The sequence below is a fragment of the Polyodon spathula genome, chromosome 2 (assembly GCF_017654505.1).
Source record: "Polyodon spathula isolate WHYD16114869_AA chromosome 2, ASM1765450v1, whole genome shotgun sequence".
Lineage (NCBI taxonomy): Eukaryota > Metazoa > Chordata > Actinopteri > Acipenseriformes > Polyodontidae > Polyodon > Polyodon spathula.
In genome coordinates, this window is record NC_054535.1 from 98,070,968 (window position 1) to 98,097,438 (window position 26,471).

At 39.3% G+C, this 26,471-nt stretch overlaps 1 protein-coding gene across 1 annotated transcript in view; it reads right to left on the reverse strand.

Annotated features, from left to right (window-relative positions):
- The window catches only part of LOC121304758 (G-protein coupled receptor-associated protein LMBRD2B-like), a 29,566-nt gene extending 4,014 nt beyond the window's left edge, over window positions 1-25,552 (reverse strand). The window contains exons 1-17 of the mRNA XM_041236143.1: window positions 25,422-25,552; window positions 20,668-20,894; window positions 20,056-20,162; window positions 18,097-18,195; window positions 17,517-17,690; window positions 16,946-17,156; window positions 16,408-16,482; window positions 14,688-14,801; window positions 14,139-14,322; window positions 13,326-13,507; window positions 11,008-11,141; window positions 8,351-8,456; window positions 6,124-6,221; window positions 2,752-2,855; window positions 2,412-2,458; window positions 2,168-2,282; window positions 942-1,071 (exon numbers count right to left, since the gene is read on the reverse strand). Of these exons, the coding sequence (XP_041092077.1) occupies window positions 942-1,071; window positions 2,168-2,282; window positions 2,412-2,458; window positions 2,752-2,855; window positions 6,124-6,221; window positions 8,351-8,456; window positions 11,008-11,141; window positions 13,326-13,507; window positions 14,139-14,322; window positions 14,688-14,801; window positions 16,408-16,482; window positions 16,946-17,156; window positions 17,517-17,690; window positions 18,097-18,195; window positions 20,056-20,162; window positions 20,668-20,841 (2,054 nt within the window). The 5' untranslated portion in view covers window positions 20,842-20,894; window positions 25,422-25,552. The remainder of the gene's footprint in view (window positions 1-941; window positions 1,072-2,167; window positions 2,283-2,411; window positions 2,459-2,751; window positions 2,856-6,123; window positions 6,222-8,350; window positions 8,457-11,007; window positions 11,142-13,325; window positions 13,508-14,138; window positions 14,323-14,687; window positions 14,802-16,407; window positions 16,483-16,945; window positions 17,157-17,516; window positions 17,691-18,096; window positions 18,196-20,055; window positions 20,163-20,667; window positions 20,895-25,421) is intronic.
- Window positions 25,553-26,471: the final 919 nt, after the last annotated feature.

The window sequence follows — 26,471 nt, forward strand, 5'->3', positions numbered from 1 at the left end:
TAAAAGTGGGCTTTTGACTGGCTGATGTGGCACCACTAGTCACGAGTCTCCACAGGCCTGAAACCTTGTCTCCTGAAACCAAGTCCAAGCGATAAAGTGGCTCTGTGTTCCCTCAGCTTTGAAATTAAGTTGAAATTAAGTTAAACAAATTGAATGTTTAATTGTTTTTTTCTTAATAAGAGTGTCATTTTATATATATATATATATATATATATATATATATATATATATATATATATATATATATATACACACACACACACACACACACACACACACACATATATATATATATATATATATATATATATATATATATATATATATATATATATATATATATATACACACACACACATATATATACATATATACACACACACACACACTTCTTGAATGGCTTTATAATACAATGTTTTTTTTCTTTTTTCTTTGTGCTTATGTAGTTTAGTAGTATGCATCCAAGTACATTGTGCTACACAAGCCTTCTAACAAAAGAGCAGAAATAGAATAAGCAACCTTTAAACTAGTGTGAAAATATGTGCAAACAATGCTGCAGGTTTTAACCCTTTATCTTTGTTAGTACCTTTTACGCAGCAACACTTCTTTATATCATTATTGACACTCACTGCAGATTCAGTTTTCCCCACGGGATGTACATTTTACTGTTGGTTTTGTGAAACAGGGCCAAGGTTCATTGCTTTTTTATTTATTTATTTTTTTAAATAGCTTTACTCAGTAGAATCAGGCTACGACATCACGAAATGTCACAGGGAATGCCCTTTGACTCCCTAGAATCTGCAGTGGATGGAAAACTATTTTTTTGCCTTTATGTCGCTACTATTTTTGTAGCAATTGTACTGAGTAACTTATAAATTCTATTGATAAATGGATGGAAAGCGCACTAATGACATTTTTAGAAAGCCAAGGTTTTCTTTTACCTTCCAGATTCAGCATCAAGGGGGTCATCAGTGAATGTCTCAGCATTAAAATCCATGGGCTCAGCCTCCTGTAACAGCTCAATCCGGTCCCTTTCAGGACGGCTATTCGACCGGGTGTACTTACTTGCTTCTGTGACCAGAAAAAAAAAAAAAAAAAGTCTTTGTGTCACAGGAGGGAGGTGGTGCGAGTTTATAAAGCAAAATAAAAGGTGCTTTTGAAATACAAGCCAACAACCCTGAGGCTTATAAGTGAGCCGATCCAGACTTAACACCAAAAAAATTAACTACTACTACTACTAAAAAAGATGAACCCTTTGCGGTCTATTTATTCAGCGCCTGTCAGACATGCCAGGTCCAATTTATTTTCACACACGCTGTTTAAAAGTAATTTTATTCAAAGTAAAACAGGTTTAAAAGGCACTGCATATCAACGGGACACTCAGTACTGCAACTTCAGCCCCACCCCACCCCTTGTTCTCTGTATTTATCACATACCTCTTCATAGTCGTGCATGCTGATAAATCCTCTCCTGATCTCTAGTTTTATCACCAAACTCCTCAAAAATGTGATCCAAGTCATTATTTAATTTCTATAACATCTCAAAAAACTTGGAAAATGTCTGTGATATTATTGGAGCGCTGAATGCAGAAGCAGCTATCTTGTTTGTTTGTGTCCGTGTTATGTCTGTAGTGAAGGGGCTACGTGTATTGTTCAGATCAGATTAAATCTTTTTCATGGCTCTTCTCGGCCTCACTTGGGCAATGGTTTTCTCTGCTTTTGCCAATGACTAGAGACCTGTGCCTGATGTCGTTTTGATGATGTCGGACAGGGTGTGACATCGGACCGGAAAGGGTTAAAATTATAATGTCTGATCTGGTCCGACATAGGACCGCAAAGGGTTAATACTTGATCAGTACAGTAAAGTATAACTTATTTCAATACAGACGTGATTGCAGAAGCGAAGTGCTAAATTAAATTAAAGCCAGTCAATAAATTAATGGCCGTGTCTGTGGGGGCTAGATGAACAGAAGTGTCCTCAATGTGTCAGGGCATGCTTTACTGGTTTTTGGTTATGTTTTTAACATTTTCAGCAATTTTATTGAAAATTAATTAATATACATACATAAACCAAACAAATAAATAAATAATTGCAATACAAAATCTAATATAAGAATTCATGGTTCTCCTAAAACAGTGTGTCCCGAGACACAGCTTCTTCCACTTACTTCCCCTGTTGCTGTTGTTGGTGTCTGAGTAGCTGGTCTCTTTCATTTCAGACGATTGTACATTCCTGTTGCGAGTGTAGTCCTCTCGCCGATTTCCATAGCGCTCCTGCCATTCCTGAAACAAAACAAAAAAAAAATACTTCTTAGTAAAGGAACTTGATTTAGGCACACATGCATACAAGCTTGTATGATTTATGTTATTTATTTTACATAAATAAATACATGACAATGAACTGAAAATTACCCTTCTTCTGTTTTCTCCATCTTCTACTCTTTGCCGTTTTCTTTTCTCTGCAGAAAAATATATATAATATGTACGTTAAGCAATAACATTTTAAGAACACCTGTTTTTATTTTTTACTTTAGTGTGCCCAATTATTTTACCCCTTATTTACACCCCAATTTGAATTGTCCCCAATTATTTTCTTTTCTCACAGCAGCAATTCCCCACACAGCTCAAAAGATTCAAAAGTTCAGTAGAGGAATACCTGGATCAATGCAAACTTTACAGTTAAAGGTTCAATTACCAGACACTGCTTGATTTAGAAACTGTGAGCAATCAAGCTGTTAATCTATGCAGTTACCTCTCCGAATGAGCTCCTTGCCCTCATCTATGAGGTCTGAAGTCATGTCATTGTCCCCCATGAATTGCTGGAACCCCAGTAAGTTCAAACAGCGAGTTCCTAGACTGAAAACAGAAACAGCCGATTAATTATGGTGCATCTCATAACCCTGGTTCTCTGAAATAGAAAAATTAAACCATCACTAATGGGTTATTCCCCTTTAAGAACCCATGACCTTTAGCATGTATGCCAACAAACTCTCGCGAGTGTGCATGACACAGTGCGAGTTGCCCCAACAAAAGGACACTGCAGCCATTTGCAAATTCTCTTTTACTTTTGAGTCTCGTAGCTCTGCAGCGACCGTGAAGACTGATGCTTAATATTTCTATTTCAGAGAACCAGGGTTATGATAATAACCTAACGTTCTCTTACAAATACGAAATATGAACCATCACTAATGGGAAAGTATACCCAATCTGTCGTGAGGACAGGCGCAAGACTCTTCTGAGCTAATGGCGCTAGCTGTCCTAAGGTAACTAGGTTACCCACCGATCAATCCATGGTTGAGAGGCCGGCCTCCGAAGCAGATCTCAGCACCCGTGATCCAAACCCAGGATACAGCGGATCCACAATGTTCATCTTGTAAAACCTCATGAACATATGGGGAGTCGCCCATACCGCTGCATTGCATATGTCTGAGATAGATGCGCCATGGAACATCGCCCAACAAGTGGCCTGCCCCCTACTGGCATGGCCAGTTATCTTCTCCGGCAGGGGCAACTTGATACGCCATCTTCACGGTCTCCGTCAGCCACTGAGATAGGCGCTGTTTCGACAGAGCCTGCCCTTGGGCCTGAGAGCCGTAGCAAACAAAGAGTTGCTCCGATTGGCACCAACTTTTTGTCCTCCCCACATAGTACACCAGTGCCCTCACTGGGCACAGTGTGTGGAGCATCCTACCTCTGTCAGGTTGGAAAGGGGGAGGGTGAAAGGCCTCCAACTCCACCGACTGATCGACATGAAAAGTCGAAATTGTCTTTGGTAAAAACTCAGGGTTGGTCCGGAGTGTCACTCGTGACCTCCCTTGTACAAAAAACAAACAAGCTTTAGCCACGGATTGCGCCTGTATCTCACCTACTCACTTTGCGGAAGTGACAGCTACCAAAAATGCTGTTTTAAAAGACAAAGAATTTGAGCTCTGCGGACTGCATGGGCACAAAAGGTGGTTTCACAAATGCATTCAGCACGACATTCAACCTCCAGTGAGGAACAATGTCCCTTGTCAGGGGACAAAGTCTCCTAGCCCCTTTCAGAAACTGTCCCGCCGTAAAATGTGCCCCTGGGTAGACAGAGTCAATCTTAACATGGCAAGCTGAAATAGCTGCCAAGTAAAGTTTTAAAGTAGAAGGACTCTTCCCTTTATCCAACAGGTCTTGCAAGAACTGCAAGATAACCGTCATCGGACATGTCGTGGGCTCTTTACTCGGCAACAGACACCACGTCTGAAAAATGCCCCACTTGTAACCATACTGGGAACGAGTTGAGGCAGCCCTAGCAATCACCCTATTAGACAGACCGAGAGGGCTCAAATGCAGCCGTTCAGGGGCCATACCCACAGCTGTAGTCTCGATGGGTCGTGGTGCCATAGACTGCCCTGCGCCTGACTGAGCAGGTCGCGGCCACTGGGCAATTCCCATGGTTGTCTGCACAGGAGCTGTATCAGCAAGGCAAACCAGGCTCTCTTTGGCCAGTGAGGTGCTACTAATAGGACCATGGCCCTGTCTTCTCTGACCTTCTCTAGACACAGTGGTAGCAGTGCTAACGGCGGGAACGCATACAGTGGTCGTGCTGGCCACTGGTGAGCCAGCGCATAGACCCCTAGACACCCTTCGTCTCTTTATGGAGAACTACAGGGTGCAATGAGTCGACTCCCAGGAGGCAAAGATATCAATCTCTGCACAACTCCGCACAAATGAACCAGTCGTCGAGGTAGTTTTGAACTCTGATACCCTTGAGTCTCAGAGTGGCCAGAATAGTCCATGCATTTCGTGAAAATGCGTGGCGCCAGTGACAGGCACAATGGCAGTACATGAAATTCGTAGCCTTTTCCTTGAAAGGAGAACCAAAAGTACTTCTGGTGCCCTGATTTTATGGGAATGTGGAAGTAGGCGTCCTGTAAGTCCACTGTCATGAACCAGTCGCCTGGCCTGACGGACTACAACAGGCGTCGCAGTGTCAACATCTTGAACCGCCTGCGGCTCAGGCACAGGTTCACCTGTCTGAGCTCGAGGATCGGTCTGAGGCCGCCGTCCAGTTTGGGCACCAGAAAGTATTTTGAGTAGAACCCTCTGCTTGTGCAGGACGGTATCTAGCTCCTGAGCCAGTGAGTCGTTGGCTCGGGGGTCCTTGACCAGCGTATGGACCATGCCCCGAAAGGGGGGTGGTTCCATGGCTGAATTGTAAAAAGTACCCCTGACATAGTGGTGAGCACCCAAGAATTGTGGGTGCACTCGTCCCAATAGTCCAGGTGGTCCCTGGAGAAAGGGCCCTGGGTGTGTGGCAGCAATGTCCTAGGGCTGTTGCTTCGACTTTGGCACAAACGAAACCGTTTGTGCCTACCACGTCCTCGGCCCGATGTACCAGCGACTGCTGGAGGATCCCATGGACTGCCCTGAGGCTGACACTGTGGCCGGGGTAGTGGTCTCTGATACCACTGCTTCTTAGGCAGTGTTGCAGGCTTAGGGGCAAGGTTATCGAACACCTTTGTTGCTTCCCTTGCCTCCTTGGACCAAATCAACATATCATCCACCACAGGGCCGAAAGTATGCCCTGGTGTAATGGCCGCATCAAGCAGAGCAGCCTTATTACCCTCAGTCAGCCTGGCTTGAGAAAGTCACAGCTGACGGCATGCTGCTACCAATGCTGCCATACTCCGCCCTGTTGCTTGGTTGCAGGAGCTTCGCCAGCCGTAGCAACATGTGAGAGATTAACTGCAGCTCATCCATCTGATCAGAGGCAAGTCCCACCTCAGCAGTGGAGCTCCAAATGTGGCTCTGGTAAGCCACCAGGCCCGTATTGTAGTTGCCCAAACTCGCAACAGTGCATCAGTGGAGTAGGCTTTCTTTAAAAGGATCTTCGTGACCCTACATTCAGGCAAGCAGTGTCCTTGGACAGCAACGCCAGGTACACTGGCTGCGCCAAGGCTGGTATGGTCAATCCCACTCTGACCAGTCTCATCTTATCCCCCTTGCACACCCTATAGGTCGTATATAGGGTGTGCAAGGGGGATATAGGCCCATTAGTGATGGTTTATATTTCGTATTTGTAAGAAAACTAAACATTTGAAATATCTTTTTGAAGCCTTTTTTCAACGTGCAGTTTAGCAACCCTTACCTGAAGTATGTGGCTATACAGAGAACAATAATCAGCATGGGATAGTAGATGTAAAAGCCATCAGCAATAAAGGAGAGCACACGCATTGAACCCATGATCTGAACAACAAACAAGAGAAAAATCACATTGTTACAGGAGCTCTTTCGGGTTTGCCAGCAGCATAAAATGTAATCAACATTTGACTCTGCAACACAGTTACCACGTCTGCATGCTTTATGTTGAATTCTGTATCAGAACTATTTACGAAGCTTTAACTAAGGAGCTGTTTAAAAGTCTGTTTTATGAATAAAATAAAGATTTCTCTGAAACTGTTCTTTAGTATTGTTAATGAAATCATACATACTGCTATTGCCAAAAGTTTTCATCACCCTATAGAATAAACTAATTTTGCTTAATGAAGTCAAATGAAACCTGCTGAATTATGTTCCATATTAAAATATATACTGCTTTGTAGTTTTTCATATACTTCATAAAAGTTCAAAATCTAACATGAAATACTGTACTATTATTATGGCTTCCAGTAGACAATTGCGATATCATTTTGTAGTTTATTTGATTATATGATAAAGTAAAATTATGTGCATACAGCTTTTTTTTTTTTTTTCAATCCTAACATTCTAAGGTGATCCAAAACTTTTGGCCATGGTTGTAGTCCAGAACAGTTTTTTTTTTTTTTTTTTTAAATATCAAACTTGATTTAAATAACTGTTTGTGAACAGAGGTTGTTCAAAAACTTTTTTTTAAACACATTCAAAATCATAACAAGTTTATTTGAAAGATCATGTACTAGTGTTAGATTTTATAATCACATATTCTACATTATATACAAGTTAGTAGTATGTGCAGAAAAATAAATTGTCCATCCACTTTTTTTGCTCTCTGTGTATGCACTATTATTGTGTTTGTTATGGTTTGGCATTGAAACTGTAAAATGAAATAAAAAGCAGAAAGGCATTCAGGATGACTCCACAAAGTCTGACATTAGGAAAAAAAACACACTGCACCTTACACAAACATTGGTTTGACCCATGGTCCACGCTGTAATATCTAACATTATAGGTTCTGTGAATGCAACAGAACCTGCAGTTTGTGGAGACTGAATTACTAATAACACGTTGTTCCTGTTATTAACCAGTAATAATAATCGGAAGTGGCATTTAAAAAATAAAAAAGCCAGTTTTCAGTGAAGTAGACAACAATTCGTTTTTTCATTAAAAACTTGTTTACTGAAATTAACGGTTTAGCTTTCATATTGAAGCTAGTTGTATACTACTCATTCAATCAGCCAAGTAGTGCAAGAATCTGCTTGTGTCGTTCAAGATGTTTTTCAAAGCAAGTAAGCTTATTTCTGTATAAAAAACAACAGCAGAGTTGCAGTCCTTCAGCCAGTGCCATCTTTATGGAGCATAGTTGAAATGGTAAAGTATTTAAATGTCCCTGGCAGCGGACTGTGTTGAGAATTTTAAGAGAACGCAACTGCGAGCAAAACACTTCATGACATTTTTAACCAGCTGAGGCCGGGGCTATGCCTCGACAAGCCCAGGAGTGCCAGGGATGAGTCCCGGCCTGCCCCGGCACAAATGAACCACAGGTATTACTACTTCAGCCACTGCATTTGACAACGGATTTAGCATATGTCATCCTGCTCTTTGGGGTGGAAATGTTAAGGAATATGCTCTGCCACAAGAAAACGGATCAATTAATATGTGTTTTATGCATTTAGAAGTTATTGGTAAAAGCAGTGGCAGATTAAAAGGCCAAATAAAACTGGCTTTTAGCTGGGAAAAACATTTTGGGAAAGAATATAAATTCACACAATAAAAAGCAAATTGAGAGCAATAAAAAAAAGTTTAAAAAAATCTAAAATCAGAACCTTGTTATTGTATGACTGAAATTTCTCCAAACCAGTTTTCATAGTAAAAAGGCTTGGGCACTTTACAGTTTAACTGATGTGGTCCTGAGAAGACCATTCCGCAAGGGTTTGGTGACATCTACTGGAAGAGAATTTTAAACGTTCCAACAGTACTGCTGTGATGAGATAACATCCCTTCTAACTTGTGAGTTGTCTGAGGTGGTGACATATACATACGAGGGCCAGGGACTATTACACAAGTGAAGTTTATAAAATATATAAATGTCCACATATTTAAATGACAGAGGAATCATATCCATGCATAATTGTGGTAATTATATTGATGGTTTTTGTTTGTAATTTTTTTGAACTCACAGAGGTATATGCAGTCTGCTCTCTATTCTGGTGGGAGATGGCAGAATCCATGTGGATCAGACCCAGGAAATTCAGACACAGTGGAGGAGTCAAACGGCAGAATAACCTGGAGATCAAACAAACAGCACAGAATAATAAAACAAACTGCATAAAATATTAAAACAAACAGCATGGAATATTTAAACAAACCGCATGGAATATTAAAACAAACAAAAAAAAATAAACAAAAACAGGTAGAGCTGGTGAGAAGGGAACGAGCACTGTATGGAACAGTTCAGTGTAAATATAAGCTAATGCAAGTACTGGTACAATTAGTATCATACTGTCCAGTATGGTCGAGAGTTGTGATGTTTACAGATGCTGTCTGAACAAGTGTGTCTTGAGGAGGTGCTGGAAGGTGGTCAGGGACTGAGCAGTCCTGATATCCTTAGGTCATTCCACCACTAAGGAGCAGGCTCTGGAGGGACGGGAGCGGAGGGAGGGTACAGCTAGTCTGCCGGAGGTGGAGGAACGGAGAGGGCAAGAGGGAGGTGTAGGGAGAAATCTGAGGATAAGAGGAAGCAGAAGACAGTGATAGATGAGTACAAGAGTTTTGAATTGGATGCGAGCAGCGACAGAGAGCCAGTGCAGAGAGCGGAGCAGCGTAGGAGAAAAGAGGAAGGGAAAAGACAAGGCAAGCAGCAGAGTTTTGGATGAGCTGCAGCGGACGGGTAGCAGAGGCAGGAAGGCCAGCCAGGAGGGTGTTGCAGTAATCAAGGCGGGACAGTACCAGGGCCTGAACTAGGAGCTGTGTGGAGTAGTCAGTGGGGAAGAGGTGAATTCTGTGTATGTTGCTGAGGATGAAACGACAGCAGCGTGCCAGAGTAGAGATGTAGAAGAGGCACTGTGCAAAAACTGACTGTGGTGTTTCCTTGCCCTTGAAATTTAACATTATGTTGATTCAAATGACCTGAAATGTCCACGAGAGAATAAGCTTCCTGGTGCATAATACATTGAAAGCTTAAAATGGGATGTTTTTGTTGTTCTGACAAAAGGGCAACAAATCCCTTGTGTTTATCCATCATGCTGGGTGCTATCAATTTTAAGTATGTCTTCGCCTCTTGTTTGATTTTTCATTGGCAGAACTGCAAGCATTTCTTCTCTTGCTTCCTAATATATATTACCGAGGAATACATAGTTGCACAACATCGCAGGCATTCACTGACTCATTGCAAACAAAAAATAAGTAGCAGAATACTTTCTATTTACTGCTTGTCAAACTGATCTGCCATTTTCACAGCTCGATTGTGAACTGTTTTTGCACATAAAAGCATATTCTGTATTTGATGCAAGATGTTGTCTTTGTTGGGGAATTCTTCAAATAGCTCTTTGGCTATATTAAGCATACAGCTCTTCACATATTCACCATCAGTGAAGGCTTACCTTTGTGAACGATCTCTAAAGAGCCTGTGAAACTTGCTGAATGTAAACTTCTACCTTTATTTGACCATGCCAGCAGTTTACTGTGCCCAGCTTTCACCCTGTTAGTACTTCTGGGTATCTCATGTTTTGTCGTAAATTAGATTTTTTTTTTGTTTGAAGCCAGTCATTCACTGCATATGAGACAAAGTGGAAATCCTGACTTCTCCACAAAGGCGTACATATCAGTCCATTCCGGCTGAAAAGAACTAAAGAGCTCTACACTACACTTCGAAACTGAAAAAAATGTAGTAAAAGCAGGGTTACAGATTGTGACTCGTGCGCATATTGCTCGTTGACAGATCTCACTATCAATCAAAATACGATGAAACAGACTCCAGGAATACAAGCACCAACAATAGCAGTGGGTAGGTGGAGGTAAAAACAAACAAATAAAAAAATAAATACATAAATAAAGCGAGATATCACGTCCCGAGTTGGTGAATTAATTCATTTTAATTTGTGTGTGTGTGTGTGTGGCAGGGTGAAAGCCCTTCCGATGAATAGGGGTGTGTGTGTGTGTGTGTGTGTGTGTGTGTGTGTGTGTGTGTGTGTGGAGAATATTGGATTGGCAGGGAGAGGGATAAATCCCTCCCTATCAGAACACACAGGAATGTGGCTTGAGCTGTAAATTCAATAAATGATTAATTAGTCTCCAGTTACAGGTTATAAAAAGGGTGATCACAGGTGTTAATATTATAATTAATACTGGTGAAGGTTGGTGTGCGCTGGTATGTTTTATGGCACTGTGATAGATGGACAATTATCACTGGTTTGTGAAGCAGTGTTTTGGTCTTAAACCACGGTGTAGTGACAGGGTTTAATACTGTTTTTGTATAACTGTTTGTTCAGGCCCTTGTGTCTTTTTATTTTGTACATGTGTTTTGTTTAGTGTTTGTTTGTTATTAAACATGTCTAACCGCTTAGACTGCAGCTTTCTTGTCTCCGAGTCACTCTTCCTGCCAGTTACAGCCTGGCCGTGACGCTGCCCTGTCACAACATGTATCTGTGACTTAGAGACTCGAGAGCCATATATGGTTACTTGTAGAGCCAGGCATGGCTCACGTATCATAGTTTGCCGACCCCCATCTTAGCCGTATACTACTGTAGTAAGTAAACCCGAGTGGCAGATAGGCAACAAATGCTCCACTAATAGCAACTCTGAACACATTGTTGTTTCAAATGGGACTGCTACGTACATTCCACTGAACTGCAGGCTGTAGGCATCTGTCTGGTGATGTGAAGCCAGGTAGTAGTAGTTAAAGACTCGGATCCTGAATACAGTGGAGTAAACGCAGGTGCACAGGAAGAAGATGGTGAGAAAACAAGCCATCTGCAATTAGAAGAGAACAGCCAAAATGAATCTTGAATCATGCAGCAGTATTATCCTTTGTAAGCAAGAGATTGTACACATGCTACAATCCATAATGTAATTTCAGGAGATTAAAAGCAAAAGCGAAAGATTTAAACCTCTACTGAGTTATTCAGTTAAATTAGAAAACATTTTTAGATCTAGCTTCATTGTATTGTTAATACATCATAAGAGCATGTTTTAGACATAAAAACATGTACACTAAAGCATATTGCAAAGTCATACAAACCTGAACACATAGCAAATACTTTTTTTTTGTAATGTAAATACAGCTATGGTTGTTTGAATGTGTGAGGAATACCTAGCTATGCAGTGTCTAATGACTGTCTATTGAGGTATAATTGTTGTACTGTACACTGCTTAATTGTAAAGCTGTATTAAATATAATATCATATTTTAACAAACTCAAGACACATGAGAGAATGGACTACCCTCTACAAATGAGCCCCAAGATGCTTTGAACAGCTGTTTCAAAAGAAAGAGTGCCCTATGTCTTTAAGGAGTAATGAGGTTTATTAAAAAGATTTTCTGAACACTTCCAAATTCCACAGTATTTTATGCAGGCCTGCCGTGGGTAATTGCTTGACCTTCTTGTGTAAAGCAGCCATTTAAACTGTTTCAGATTCTGATCAGGAGTTTCTGCCAACATGATTTTATTTTTGTCTCCAAACCCAAATATTAAATAGCACACTGAAGCACGATGCCTGCTTGCTTGTTTTTTTTTTTGTTTTTGTTTTTCATGGACTATGCAATAACCATTTGCCTTTTTTCAGCTTTAAAAACCTTAATAATTACTAACAAAACACAAATACTTCTTGTACCTGTTCACAGTTAAAATGGCAGTAGAAGACGTTTCATTTTGTCTGGTAATATTTATGTTAATATAACGATTGGAGCAAGGACCCACTGTGGCTAGAATCACAAATCTTTGGAGGACATTGTGGTTGATTTATTTGCACCAAATAGCTCAGAGATGCTTGCAAACCCAAACACTGAACTATTTACTGGCTTCTTTAAATGTTGGATTATCAGATTTCAGTTCCATAGCTAAAGTATGGTCTCATTCAAATGTTTTAGGCCTGTGTAGGTCTTTCTCCACTCAGACATGTATAGCACTATGAGATTCTGGGTTTCAGTTAATGTGAAATTAGCTTTTTACTGAATCATTGTTGAGGAGATCCTCCAGTTTGGTGGAACGAGTTTATGGAAGAACCACACACAGAAAGCTTGCTGTAAATATGAGGCCATTTCTTACCTGGCGTTCTCCAGCACTGTACAGTATGTGGTATTCTACTTTAACCAAGACACCCTGAGATCAGCTAACTCTCCAGCCACTGTCTTCCTCCTTGTTCTAGAGAAGTCACAGTACATCTGGCCCTGCTCATCTCTCTCCATGTGTGGCATTTCTGCACCTAAAGTTGGGGCTTGACAACTATCACGGTGCAACCTACAATGTAACTTAACTAACTTGTCCCTTTTACACACTTTCTCCACACTATACAAAATCCTTCAAATATTCACAATTGACTTCTCCTGATGTTTCTTATATTATTCATGGATGGAACCAGGAACAGATCAAACTGCTAAGCAATGGGAGTCTTATTTCCATTCATGTTCTTAGAGGGTTGCGTCTCTACAGCACATCACAATTGTCATTTACAGGGTTTAAATAATTCTATCAAAACACTGGACCTCTTACAAAACAATAACATTTTTACCAGAAATTCAGAAGAACTGAGACTGTAAATCTGTCAGCCTGCTGCTAAGTGTGAATTGTGGTAAACTACTGCCAAGGGTAAATCCCAAGAACTGCTCATTAAGTATAATAACTAGTTTCACAGAGTTACAGATTTCACTGTATAAATAACATTTTGGAAAAATGTTGTGCAACCTTTTCTGCACCTTTATTACATATGTATCCTCAGAAAGTACATGATCCAAATATGTATTTATTAAGAAACAGTGAGCTGTAATTCAAAACATATCACCTGCTGGCTCTTGTTACTTTACTCCAACCACTACAGCTCACCCCTAAAACAGGGTAAATAAAACATTTTGCTTTAAAAGATATATATGAGGGAATCCAGCACCTCCAGTTTTTGTTAAAAGGTGTCCCACAAACGCTTTTAAGCTCGAGTCACTTACCTCGATATACAGGTAGTTGTAGGTCTTTTCAGCCAGCTGAATAAAGACTGCGAAGAGTGAGAGGACTGGCTGGGTGCTGAAGAAAGTGCACTCGGACCAAACCACCACAACAGAAAATAGAGTGACCATCACGGCCAGGATTCGGTAACACCACTGCCGCAAGAGGCACTCCCAGTACCACTCTGTGGAGCCAGACACACACACACACACACAGCGACAGCCGTCACACAGGGTCATCGAGGCAGAAAGCAGCCAACAGTCTCAAGACATGCTCACTAAGTACCGTATGCTGACTTGCAGAACACCAGCACTGATGCTGAAGAAGACACCGACAAATACCTCGACCAGAACATATTTGTGATAAGATACCAAGATGGAACATTTTCAGAAGCTTAGCCATGGTATCATGAATGCCACGTTTGCTGAACGTGCACAAGAGGAAGCAGCAACAACAATATCCCTACTTGACAATCCCTGAACTTAAGGTGCATCATTTCAGTACAACCCTTTGTGTATTTAAAGCATTGCTTGTATTACGGTATCTATTTCTTACCGATACTGAAAAGAACAACATTTAACTTTGACAGGATATAATAAATCAAAAGGGTCAGACAGTTGTACACTCCCCAGCAAACTCATATTGCTTTGAATCCACTACAGAGCCATGATGAGTACAACTGTGTTACTTAGTATGGCTCACTGAATAATAATAATAATAATAATAATAATACAAACTAGTGTACAACAGATACTAAAGGGTTAATCTTGTGTTGCAGAGCTCAGAGCTTACTGCTGCCAGTCCTCTGAACTCACCTACTGTCGGTGTGTAGAGATACCGGGAGATAAAGCCCTCTGGTTCCTGGGGAGTGTAGCTCCTGATAAACTGGTGCGTGCCGCTGGTCTCGTTCTTCGCCACATCCTCCAAGTGGAAGGCTGTCTCCAGAAGAATCTGCCACTGGACCCTGGTACGGTTATGCCTCTGCACTGCATAAATCACCTTTTTCAGGAAGAAAGTAGATGAACTGGTAACTGAATCATCACTACAAACACATTTCTATTAGGTTAATAACAGATAAAATTTTTCTTTCAGTGTTCTGACCTTGAATAATGCAATTTTAACCCCAAAACAACTTTTAAACAGATGTTTTACAACACAGAACTGTATAAAAAATCATTTAAGGTAACTATGCTAGATATGGGGCAAATTCCAGTACCTATTCCACTACCAATAGAACAAAAAACAACAAAAGCAGACTTGACTGCATTTTTTTTCCTTATGCTTAATGCCCCATAATGAATTAATGTTTTAACCTTTATTTCTAAGTAACCCGGGAAACAGGTTTACCAAATGATGTACAGCACCTGTTTATGCAGCTTAACCAAACTTCTCTCACTTGGATACACGTTTTGTTTCTCATCAAAATCTTCATAATCATCCATGTTCCGTCCCATTTTCTCCTGGTACTCCACGGGGCACTACAGAGGCCATTGAAAAACATTTCAATGACATTCAGTTAGAGATCTGAATATAAGGCAGTGTGGTCTTCCATGAAAATTAAGTGCCAAAAAACAGTGCTTGAGCAGTACTTATAGGAGCTTGTAATCTGCTGGGGTTAAACCCATTCATCTAGAGATGAGGGATTAAAACAAAAACAAAAAACGAAAACGTACAAACGTGCACATCTGCATTAACACTGTGTCAGTAAGGGCTACCCTTAAATAGACTCTTAATACCATCTACATTATCTGAATATATAACTTTTTATCTGTTTAATATCATGTTGTGTGTTCTGTATAATTATACACTGCTGTTTCTGCAGATCCCTTTTTTAACCACAGGGTCTGCTTTGAAACAGACTCCTAAAAGCAGTTTGTCTGAATGGAAGTGGCATAAAGAACGACCATTAACGTTGTGCCCCTTTGAAACTGAATTTCTAAATGGAAAGCCTCTATACAACTTCACAGTTGCAGAGGAGGTACAAATTACGGCTGCACACGCCAAGTGGTCATTATTCAAACCACCACACTTCAGAAAACTCAGCTTTTGGAAGCAGACCTAGTGTTGGAAAGATAATGTTAGTTATGAAGGCAGGTAAATGATGATCAAAGAAAAAAACATTGCAAACAAAGTATACAACAACACACAATAGGATTTTATACAGAAAAAATGTTCGATATTCAAAATATGTAGAGAGTATAAACTATCCATTTAGGAGATCTGGGATTCTGCAACAACAAAAGGCTTATGGATTTTTAACTCTCCTCACAGAATATGGAAACTCAGTTCCCCTCTGTCTGAAAAGCTCCTCTGTCTCTGCAGAAGAATTCCTGCAGATTTAGAAACAGCTACTGGTAGAACCAGTATGACCAAGATTTTTCATCTTTTCTGTAGGTGAATGCATAATCAACACTGCACATTGATACAGGGAATCCCCTGCAACAGTGGAACTTAGTTCCTTAACACAAATTTCCTTTTTTTAGTATTCTGCATATACACTGCCTGCGATGCGACAGGTGATACTGAAGCGATGTGGAAAAAATAGGATTGGTGTCTATTTTTGCAATTCTGTGGCACAGTAGCTAGGGAACTGTCGACTGAGGAAGTTTCCCTTGCACACCTTCAGTAAACAATAGCAGAATTATTCCTCATTTAAAAGGCATGTCATATGCAGAAAGGCTAAAAGAACTGAATCTATTCACTCTTGAACAAAGACTACTTCACGATGACCTGATTCAAGCATTCAAAATTCTAAAAGGTATCAACAATGTCAACCCAGTGACTTTTTCGACCTGAAAAAAGAAACAAGGACCAGGGGTCACAAATGGAGATTAGATAAAAGGGCACTCAAAACAGAAAATAGGAGGCACTATTTTAAAACAGAGAATTGTGGGAGTCTGGGACCAACTCCCCAGTAATGTTATTAAAGCTGACATCCAGGATCTTTCAAGAAGCCAAGACAGCACTGATGTCCTGTAACTGGTTTGGACTCCATTTTCCTAGCACTAAAACAGATGCATACAATTCTGTACCCAAGATTACTTCTCGTCATGATAGAATGAGAAAGAATATTTTTAGACTTACCTTTTTAAGAATAGTGTCAATGTTTTTTCTCAGGGGGTGGTTGTACTTTATGCATTCGCTGACTTTACGAACCTCCTACAGAAAAAGAACAAAAAGCACACCTTTTGACATTGCATTCCAATTCCAAATCATTCAGTCCTGTAGCTTTTATTACATTTTAAAAAGAGCAAATGAAGACCAAGCTTCACATGACTTTTTTTTTTTACTGTCCTCTTTCCTTTTATGACATCTTTAGGCATGTCTACTGGCAGCCATGCAGGCAGGGAATAGCCGAGGGAGACAGCTACTTCTGAGAAAGTACGCAATTTGAAAACCACTAGAAGCCGCTCACTCGCACTCGTCGTTTGAGAGGTGGTAAAATATCCTCCTAATGTTCTTCAACTTGATGAAATACAAAGTGGAAAGGAAAAATAGTCCTACAGATGGAAACAAGTATTACCAGCATTCTTGAAAATACAGAAAACGGTATGGATTACAGCCAGGACAAAAGCAAGGAGTGCATACATATCTCCACATAAGAGAGAATTTACTAGCATACCTCCATTGCATCCTCCAAGCTTTCCTCTGCATCAGCTTTTTCTGTCATCAGTTTAGCTGCCTTGAAGTAGGTTTTCATCAGCAAGTGCCCTCGCCTCGATGCATTCCAATAGGAGCGTGGGATTTCCACCAGCCCATAGCCCAGCAGCAGCACCAGGAGGAACAGACCCCAGGTGTTGGCTGCTGTGATCCCAATTGTTTGCAACTGGTACCTGAAACACAGTACAGGTAAATATGCCTGACGTAGTGTGTTACAAAACACAAAAAATTGATTTTGTAAAAAGCACAAACTCACAACACCGGCATATGTCATTATTGATATTTTTTTGAAAACTACTATCTCTAATTGCATATCTGTGTTGTCAATTCTTACATACTGTATAAGCAGTCCACTAAATATACTGTAGGTTGCCATCGTCCAGTAGATTTTTTTGAGTTTTTTTGGATAACAGTCAAATGCAATCCGAAACAACTACAAGAGGCTAGGCTGCATGATAATAGTTTTATTAAGATTGGTGCAAAATAAAGGCAGTTATCACGTTCTTCTTGTAAAGCAAGACAGGCAGACTTACCAATCGAGGTGCCCAATCAAATTTGGGTGTACAGCAACATAGATTAAGAGAGAGCCAAAAATCAGTAGATATGTCCCATAATAGATTGCATTCTCAATCAGGGCAGTTTTGATTTTCCCTGTGATGGAAAACCCTCCTGACCTTGCATAGGACTGCATGAAAGGTAACAAGAGCCTGCAAGAAACAATTAAGAAAATACAAAAATGGACATGTACTGATGAAAGTGTCACAGAGTGATAAAACATACGAAGCAGTGTGATAATAGCAAAGGAGCTATCCAGGATTAGCATTAAGATGAATACACAGCATCCAGCCTCTTCATTTTATATGCTACAATGTTATCAGATACAAACTGTTTTCGTTGGCTAGCCCAAACTCTAAATTAGTAATTGCCATAGATTACACACTTACAATGGTCAGTTAAAGTAAAAAAATACCAAGGAAAATCATGTATATAGCCAATTACAACAAAAAAATATCTGGGGGGAAAAAAAAGACACACAATGTGCATGTGTAAAATGTACTCTGCAATAAAAATAAAAAAAGAAACACACCCAAACTGGTTTTATTGATAACTTACCAGGTCAGGCACTGGGATGTCCAGTAGACCACACGCCAAAATATGGGCATAATACCATCTGGAATGTAGCTCCATGGTTTGTAACACTCTTTGCGTAACCTTTGAAACAACGACAGGAATATTTTAGGTGTTACAATCTAGTGTATCACTGTAACAAAAAAATAACACCATTAACACCACCTGTTTGTTCTGAATCATTAGCTGTGTGAAAATTGCTAATTTCAACAGGCTTTTCTAGTTTTGCCAATATGCATTTAAAATTGAATTTGGATGTTTTGCGGCACTAAATCACTGCCTTGATCAAACAGAAATCTCTCAACATTCAAAATGCGCTGGGGCATTATCATCACTTACAGTGCCTATAGAAAGTCTATACCCCCTTGAACTTTATTCACATATTGTTGTGTCAGTGCCTCAGAGTTTCATGCATTTAAATGAGGATTTTTTTTTCCCACTTATCTACACACCATACTCCACACTGTTAAGGGTAAAAAAGTTTTTATTGAGAATAAAATTATATATTCAAAATACAAAATTGAAATATCATAAATGGATAAGTCTCCACCTCCCTGAGTTAATATTTGGTAGATGCACCTTTGGCAGCAATTACAGCTGTGAGTCTGTTGGGATGGGTCTCTACCAACTTTGCACACCTAGATTTGGCAATATTTGACCATTCTTCTTTACAAAACCATTCAAGCTCTGTCAAGTTCCTTTCCTCAAGGACTTCCCTGTACTTTGCTCCATTCATTTTTCCTTCTATCCTGACAAGTGCCACAGTCTCTGCCAATAAGAAACATCCCCATAACATGATGCTGCCACCACCATGCTTCACAGTAGGGATGGTGTTTTTTGGGCGATGCACTGGATTGGGTTTACGCCAAACATAACACTTTGTATTTAAGCCAAAAAGTTCCATTTTAGTTTTGTCAGACCACAAAACTTTTTGCCACATGGCTACAGAATCTCAAGTGTTTTTTTGCATACTTCAAATGGGATTCAAGGTGGGCTTTCTAGAGTAATGGCTTCCTTCTTGCCACCCTACCATACAAGCCAGATTTGTGGAGTACGTGGGATATTGTTGTCACATGCACACTTTGACCAGTCTTGGCCATAAAAGCCTGTAGGTCTTGCAAAGTTGCCATCGGCCTCTTGGTAGCCTCTCTGATCAGTCTCCTTCTTGCTCGGTCATCCAGTGTGGAGGGATGGCCTTATCTAGGCAGGGTCTTGGTGGTGCCATACACCTTCCACTTCTTAATAATAGTCTTGACCGTGCTCCAAGGAATATTCAAGGCCTCTGATATTTTTTTATACCCATCCCTGATCTGTTCCTTTCAACAACTTTGTCCTGGAGTTCTTTTGAAAGCGCCTTGATGCCCATGGTTGAGTCTTTGCTTTGAAATGCATTAGCCAGCAGAGGGAACCATACAGGAACTGCTGAATTTATCCTGAAATCATGTGAATCGCTACAATTTAATACAGGTGGAGACCACTTAACTTGGTGTGTGATTTTGAAGGCAACTGGTTACACCTGAGCTAATTTAGGATTGCTATTACAAGTGGGGGTGGACACTTATCCAAACAAGCTATTTCAGTTTCTATTTCATTAATTTTCTACAAATTTCTGGAATATTTTTTTCATTTGGAAGTTGTGGGGTTGGATGGGTAGATAAATGAGACAAAAAAAACTATTTTAATTCCAGGCTATAAGGCAACAAAAGGTGAAAATTTTGAAAGGTGGTCTAGACATTCTATGGGCATATAATTATTTTTTTTAAATCCCTAGCCCAACTATTCATTCAAAACTAAGGGGCAATCCAGAATCCTGAATGACCTTTGTTTCTGAATTCAATCCTCTGTGTTGTGTTAATGAAAGCCCATACTTGGTTGCATCACAATTCTAGAAGTGATCCTCAAAATACAGGTAGTGCAATAATGTAATCAGAGTTCCCTCCACACCTTGCTCGAGTGGTGCTGTCACTTCTTGTAGACTGATTTGAATCAGCTGTTACTGCAGAATTGGTAGAATGCTCTTCATTATCAATCTTGCACTGCTTGTAAATAGTCTGAAAAAAAACAAAAAACAATTGCTAATAGGTTTTATTGCCACAGGTCATTATAGGCTGTGGTAGGAAAAAGACTAACACCTTAGTCTGAGACTTGAAATACAGTAGTGCAGTTACTGAATAAAGGTATTGAATGTGGGGTCTAAAGTAGGCTTGACAATTTCCTGCATCCTGATTGGCTGCTGTCCAATCAAACGTGGTTAAAAGAGTTTGTCCCTTGTGTGTTAGATAGAGACAGCAATCTAATCTAAGCCTCAATCCTGTTACTGTGTATATAATATACCACTAACTGCCTAATTCTAATATTGATATTCCACATTTAACCACTCTTGAAAATAAATAAATAAATAGATAAAACTGTTATGTTGGTTCACATACCCCTGGTGCCAACTGGTTACAGTACTAGTTCTCAAAAGTGCATGACAGGAATGGTGAACTTAAGCGAGATTTACATTCATCTAAAACACAAATAATGTTTTGAGTTTGCCACTAAAGAGATCCTTACCGTGCTGACATCCAGCGGGAGAATGAAGACGATGAGGAAGCAGAGGTACCAGGCTAACAGTGTGCCAAAGAGCACCATCTTATGCTGCTTCTTAAAATCCCCATATCGGTGAAGCAGGAACAACGCCAAGAAGAAAACAACCACAATTTCGATTCCTAAAGCTGCCCCGCTCATGGTTCAATTGACAGTTATTGGCTCCCAGTTATAGCCGGCGGTTCATAATGCAACTGAAAAGAGAAGACACATTTAGATTCTCGGTTCCAAATTAATACACAATGATAGTCAGGTGTCACTTCTGACTGTATAAGAACAAAATAAGTATTAGGAGCCCCTTTGGGGTGATGCTTTTGAAACAGAAAAGAAGGGAACAGTCAGTTTAAGCTGCAAAAAACAAACAGATAATTCCAACAACATACTCAGTGTTCATTACAAACATACACAAGCACCAGGGGTGTTGAGGTTAAATGTGAAACTGGTACTTATTGTTTTACAATGTTTTCCCTAGGGACAGTTAAATGTGTAGTTTTTGCCCTCCTCCACTAATCTCCACTCAAGCACACATACTACCAAGAAACCCATTAATAATTTAAGCAGTATTCTAAAAAAGGGCCACGCCCTCAGAGCTTTATTAGAATCTGAACAGGCAAGCAATTAGGGGATTATTATGTCCAACAGCAGCCAAAAGAATGAAACCATAGCAACGAATGTACATCAGTCTTGTGTGACGCTGGTTAACAGCAGGTGGATCTGCATCTAGTGCAGACAGGCCGGTAATAAAGAAAGATGAGCTGAAAATTCGATCTTACAGCAACAGAATTCAAATTTGCGATATGCAATTGTGCAGTGCTCTCTTTCATGTTTTTAAGTTTTACCAATGGGATGGCGCTGTTAGCTGAAACGTGTGGGTGGGTAGCTTCACATAAAGGGCGATGACGCACATCAAGGTCAGATGGTACAGCTTTGAAAAAGACTGCAGTCAATCAATCTGCAGTGACACTGACTGCTGTAGCTTTTTTGTTTGGATTCTTTACAGCACCAAACACAACAACATCTCTCTATCATATCGGGCTACAAAAAATCATGTAGGCAACAATCTTAAAGTTTGAGGCCACCGGCTGAAATGCACTCAAAAGGAACTAGTGTATGTAGGGCTTTTCTTCAGCAAGGGGTGAAGTCCCCACAATGGCAGAAAACTCTGAATAGTTGTGAATATTCCACGTGCAGGGTGTAAGGGAAGGGTCAGTGATATCCAGAAGGCTGCCTTCTGTTTGTCGGTATGTTTTGTTAAACAGACAAAGTGGCATTTGGTGATAATCCTGCTTCTCCATAGCCAGATTTTAAAAATGTGAAATATGAAATCGAGAAATTATTCTGAAACCCATAACTTTTTTGTATATCCATATATTTTTTGTTAAATATTAAAACTGAAAAAATGCTTTTTCTATTATAATCTAACTAAAATTATCAAACAAATGAATGTAAATTTCATGGTTTTGTGAATCACACAATAAATCATTTGTCTTAAGGACTGTTCAGACTTATTAGACCACGATCTTGAGGTAGTGTAACAAACTGGTTAGAATGGACACGTGGTTCAGATACGAACAATGGGCCTAGAATACGGATAAATGCTCTGGATAAAACCTCTGGTCTACTTAGTTTCTAAAGGATTTCCCTGAAAAAACGATTCAAATGCATGACCTTCACTGCTATAGAGTACTAATATACAGTATGTCAAATAAATGGATGTAGAGAAATGCATCAACAGACTTTGTAATAACTTCTCTGTGTCCTGCAAGCTCTAGGTTAATCTATCTCTCTGTGCTTGATGTAGGATGTATGTACAAATTGATAGCCACACATTTATATAGTTGATTCACTGCAGACCCTATGTTGAGTAACAGCTGACACATGATCTTAATCTAACACAGTTTGAAGTAATAATAAACACTCAATAGATTAATTTAGAACAGTTTAAAGGGAAGCTATAGTTGACATTTCCCTTACTTTACAATGGTTTTAAATTCCCTTTCCGCGTGTCTTTGTGGTATAGATATAAGCGACTTAAAGAAACTGGAATTTGGCCAACTAAAAAAAGTTGCTGTGTGAAGAACTGTACTTTGAACTGGAAGGGAATAAAAAGACAGCTTTCTAAACACTGCTTTAACTTATTATTTAAGATGTTTTAAGAATAAAATGCTGCTTGATATTCTTCAGAATTGCTTAAATATGAAACTTTATTGTAGTTATAAAAATAGATGTTTCCTTATACTATAAAACTTTGATTCATAGTACAGTTTAAGGCTATGGTCTGTGTAGGGTCATATTCAAATAAATGCACAGGATAGTAAATACAGTGTCTGTGTTTGTTTGGAAATCGTGGCTGTATACTGCATCATGTGCTACTCTCAGCTTTGTGCAACATTAGGTATAAGTTATTAAGTGAAAATTATTAAAGATGCCCAAAAGCAAAAATGACAAAAACTGCTAATAAGTTATATAATTCTGAGTATCCTGCGAGCATGTGTGCAGTTTCCATTAACGTACAGAATTAACCTAAATGGTTTAACAATGCTTGACTGCAACATGAATAGCAATCAAGAGACCAAACAAACAAATCCGCAGCTTAGATCAGTGTGTTGTGACCGAAGAACAAACCAAACCAAACGACTGGCATTAGTATCTTCAAAACAAAAAGCGCTCCATTTACAAATACGAGAAAATACATTTAGAGCAGAAATGTGATTCTGGAGACGACAGTTCAGAACTTAGCCAAGAAATGGACAGACAAGGAGGTAACTGACTCAAGTGCTATGAATGATTACAAACCTAGAATGAATAGTCTCCTTGTACTGTATACAGTATAACTTGCTGACATATTCTTAATGGAAAGGCTAGAACAGTGCCACTTTCACATCAGTCTTAGCAAAAGTTACAGTGGAATGATGAAGGTCTGTAGTCTTCAAGGGCTATGGGGATAGGGGGTGGATGACTACAAAATGTTGTCTGTGTATAGAGGAGATTAATTTGTATTGTCTCATAAACATATCAACCCTGAATGCTGTTTCTGAAGTTAACATAGGAACATGGGATGTTTTTTATTGTTTTCCACAAGTTTTTTTGTTTTATATATATACCTAGCTGAGTGAACGCATCAGCTGTCAAGATCACAAAATGAATCCTCATTAGGTGACAAGTGGGAACTGATGGTAAAGCAAGTTCCTCTTACAGTTCAATTCATAGCACAGGTGAAGATTTGTTTACCTTCAGTTCCCTTTTTCATCAAAAGAGACCTTTGTGGTCTAGAAAGATACTGTTATTTTATACAGCTACATATTCACCTGATCACAAAAAATCTTTTTGTTGTGATTATCATATGTGGACTAGCACATCACATCCTTCCACAAACAAAATTGGAAATGATTACAGAACAGCAACTTTTTTTTTTTTTTTTTTTTAATTTAACTGCAGTAGCCTGAAGTCAACTGTACACGCACTATTGAACTGTGATGTGAAAAAGCCAGACATTCAATCAAATGCTATTCAGCCAGAAAGCTACTATTTATCCACTAACTGAAGAGCTTTGTCACCTGTGAAGTTAGACAATCAGCCTGTCACATCACAAATTGTAAGGCTGTCTTTGGTGACAATAAAGCAAAAGAGACAATGGCACTGTTTTGAAGTGCAAAGGCTAATTTTCTGAAATAAATAAAACAATTGTAATGGTATAATACTAGAAAGAATAAAGTTGCACAAAGGAGCTGCTAATGTATCGCTGCGAGTAGCTCTTATCTGTCAGAGTATAAAGAGCAAAGTACTTGCTCTAGCGATTAATCAGGTTTAAAAAAGAGAAGTATTTTATTGTCCTTAATTTAGAGAAGAGAAAGAGTATTTTTTCTAACAAAAAATAAATAAAATATATATATATATATATATATATATATATATATATATATATATATATATATATATATATATATATATATTCATATATTCACGGTTCGATACGGCCGTTCCTAGCCAAGGATCGGTCTGATGAAGCGACCCTTCTCCTGTAGGGGTCTCTCTGGGGTCATTTGGATTTTAATTGATTTACTTATTTATTTTTTTAACAAGTGGCAATCATTACAAGAGGGTGCCCATTTTTATTACAAAAAACCTGAGTCACAATAAAGAGATACAGCAAAAAAAAAAAAATAATAATAATTCACCAACAAGGTGTGATCTTCAAAAGACCAGGGATTTTTGGGCAGGTTTTTGATAAATCATACTGACTCCTAATTTACTACTGCGCCTAGTAACACGACAGGCTTAGTATCCAAACCCTATTAAAACGAAGTTGACTATAAATTTTACATTATCAAAGAACGAGTACGTAATACTAATGCTAATGCTAATACTAATGCTAATGCTAATACTAATGCTAATGCTAATACTAATTGTTTAACATGCCAGTCTGCACCGGGTTTCCGTATTCAATGTGTACTGAGTGTGTGTATGTGGTGGTGTTTTTGATTTGCACACTTGCTGATTTGTTGACTGGCAAAGATACATTTGTCTGAAACAGGGTCTGTCCAATCTCTGGAATCGATGCAAGGCGGTACATCTCAATATAAAAAACCTAATCCGTGAGATTTGTTGTTTATTTTTCTGGTATCGAGGCTAATATAACCTGTTTTTCGTTCATATCACCACTCATCTCTTACTGGTTATTTGTATTTGACAAAAAAAAAAAAAATCTAACATTATCTTACCTCTTCCGCGATGATGTGTACAGCACTCCCACTTGTAATGTTTCAAATAGTTAAATTGCAGCAATCCTGTGAGATGTATATTCCATAAAAAGAGGCCATACTCGCTGTAGTTTCCTGCCTGTGATGTCACGCTAGGGCTACTGAGGGTGCTGGGACATGTAGTCTTCCAAGTGGACTACCAAATGAGTTGCACGCCACAATTTAGTATGGAAAACTATCAGTCCCAGAAGTCACTGAGAAACATAGCGTCAGTTTCGCTGACGTTTCACATCGGGTTTCAGCTGATTCACAATTGTATTTTGTTTTTGGAAGCTATCCATAATTTAGAATTACGACAACACCAAAATTGCTAGCCAGGCCCAAACACCCTGGTGTGTTGTCTCTCGCAGGAACATTTTGGTTGACCAGGTGCTGTATATCATTGTCATCTTATTGGTACTTTTGAAAACCAAAACATTTAAAAGTGAAGTTTTCAAAAAACACGTAACACATCCGTCCAGGGACCGGTTTTTAAAAAATTTAAATCTGGATAACAGTGTTCCACATTTCTGTTATCTGTATTGTTTTGCGTCGTGTGTTTCAGAAAATGCCACTGCTGTATTCTATCCGCATTAATACAAATAATTACTATTACGAAATTCGTTTTGTTTTCAAGGGAATCTTGATCACAAAATATAGGTTTACAAAATCCGGATGACTTGGTCCAGATTACATTTTGAAAAACCGACGGATATTGTTGTCCAGAAGTCTAGTAGTGGAATCATACACATTGTGTAACCTCGTTTTAAACAAGCACCCTTTTTATACTGGACAGACACACAGAAGATGAAATATATTGTGGCATTGCCACACATCACATTCAGCACTTTGTTCACCATTACCCCTAAATATCCCCCTCAATTCAACTGATCTAATTAGCATGGGCTGTTTCATCTCGGACTCCGCATGTACCACTTTAAGGCTTTGAAAGGCTGTGCTGCCTTGTGCAGGTCAACACGCGTTTGTTCGAAAGGGTGTTTCATGTAAACTAATTGTATTTTACGTGTTTAG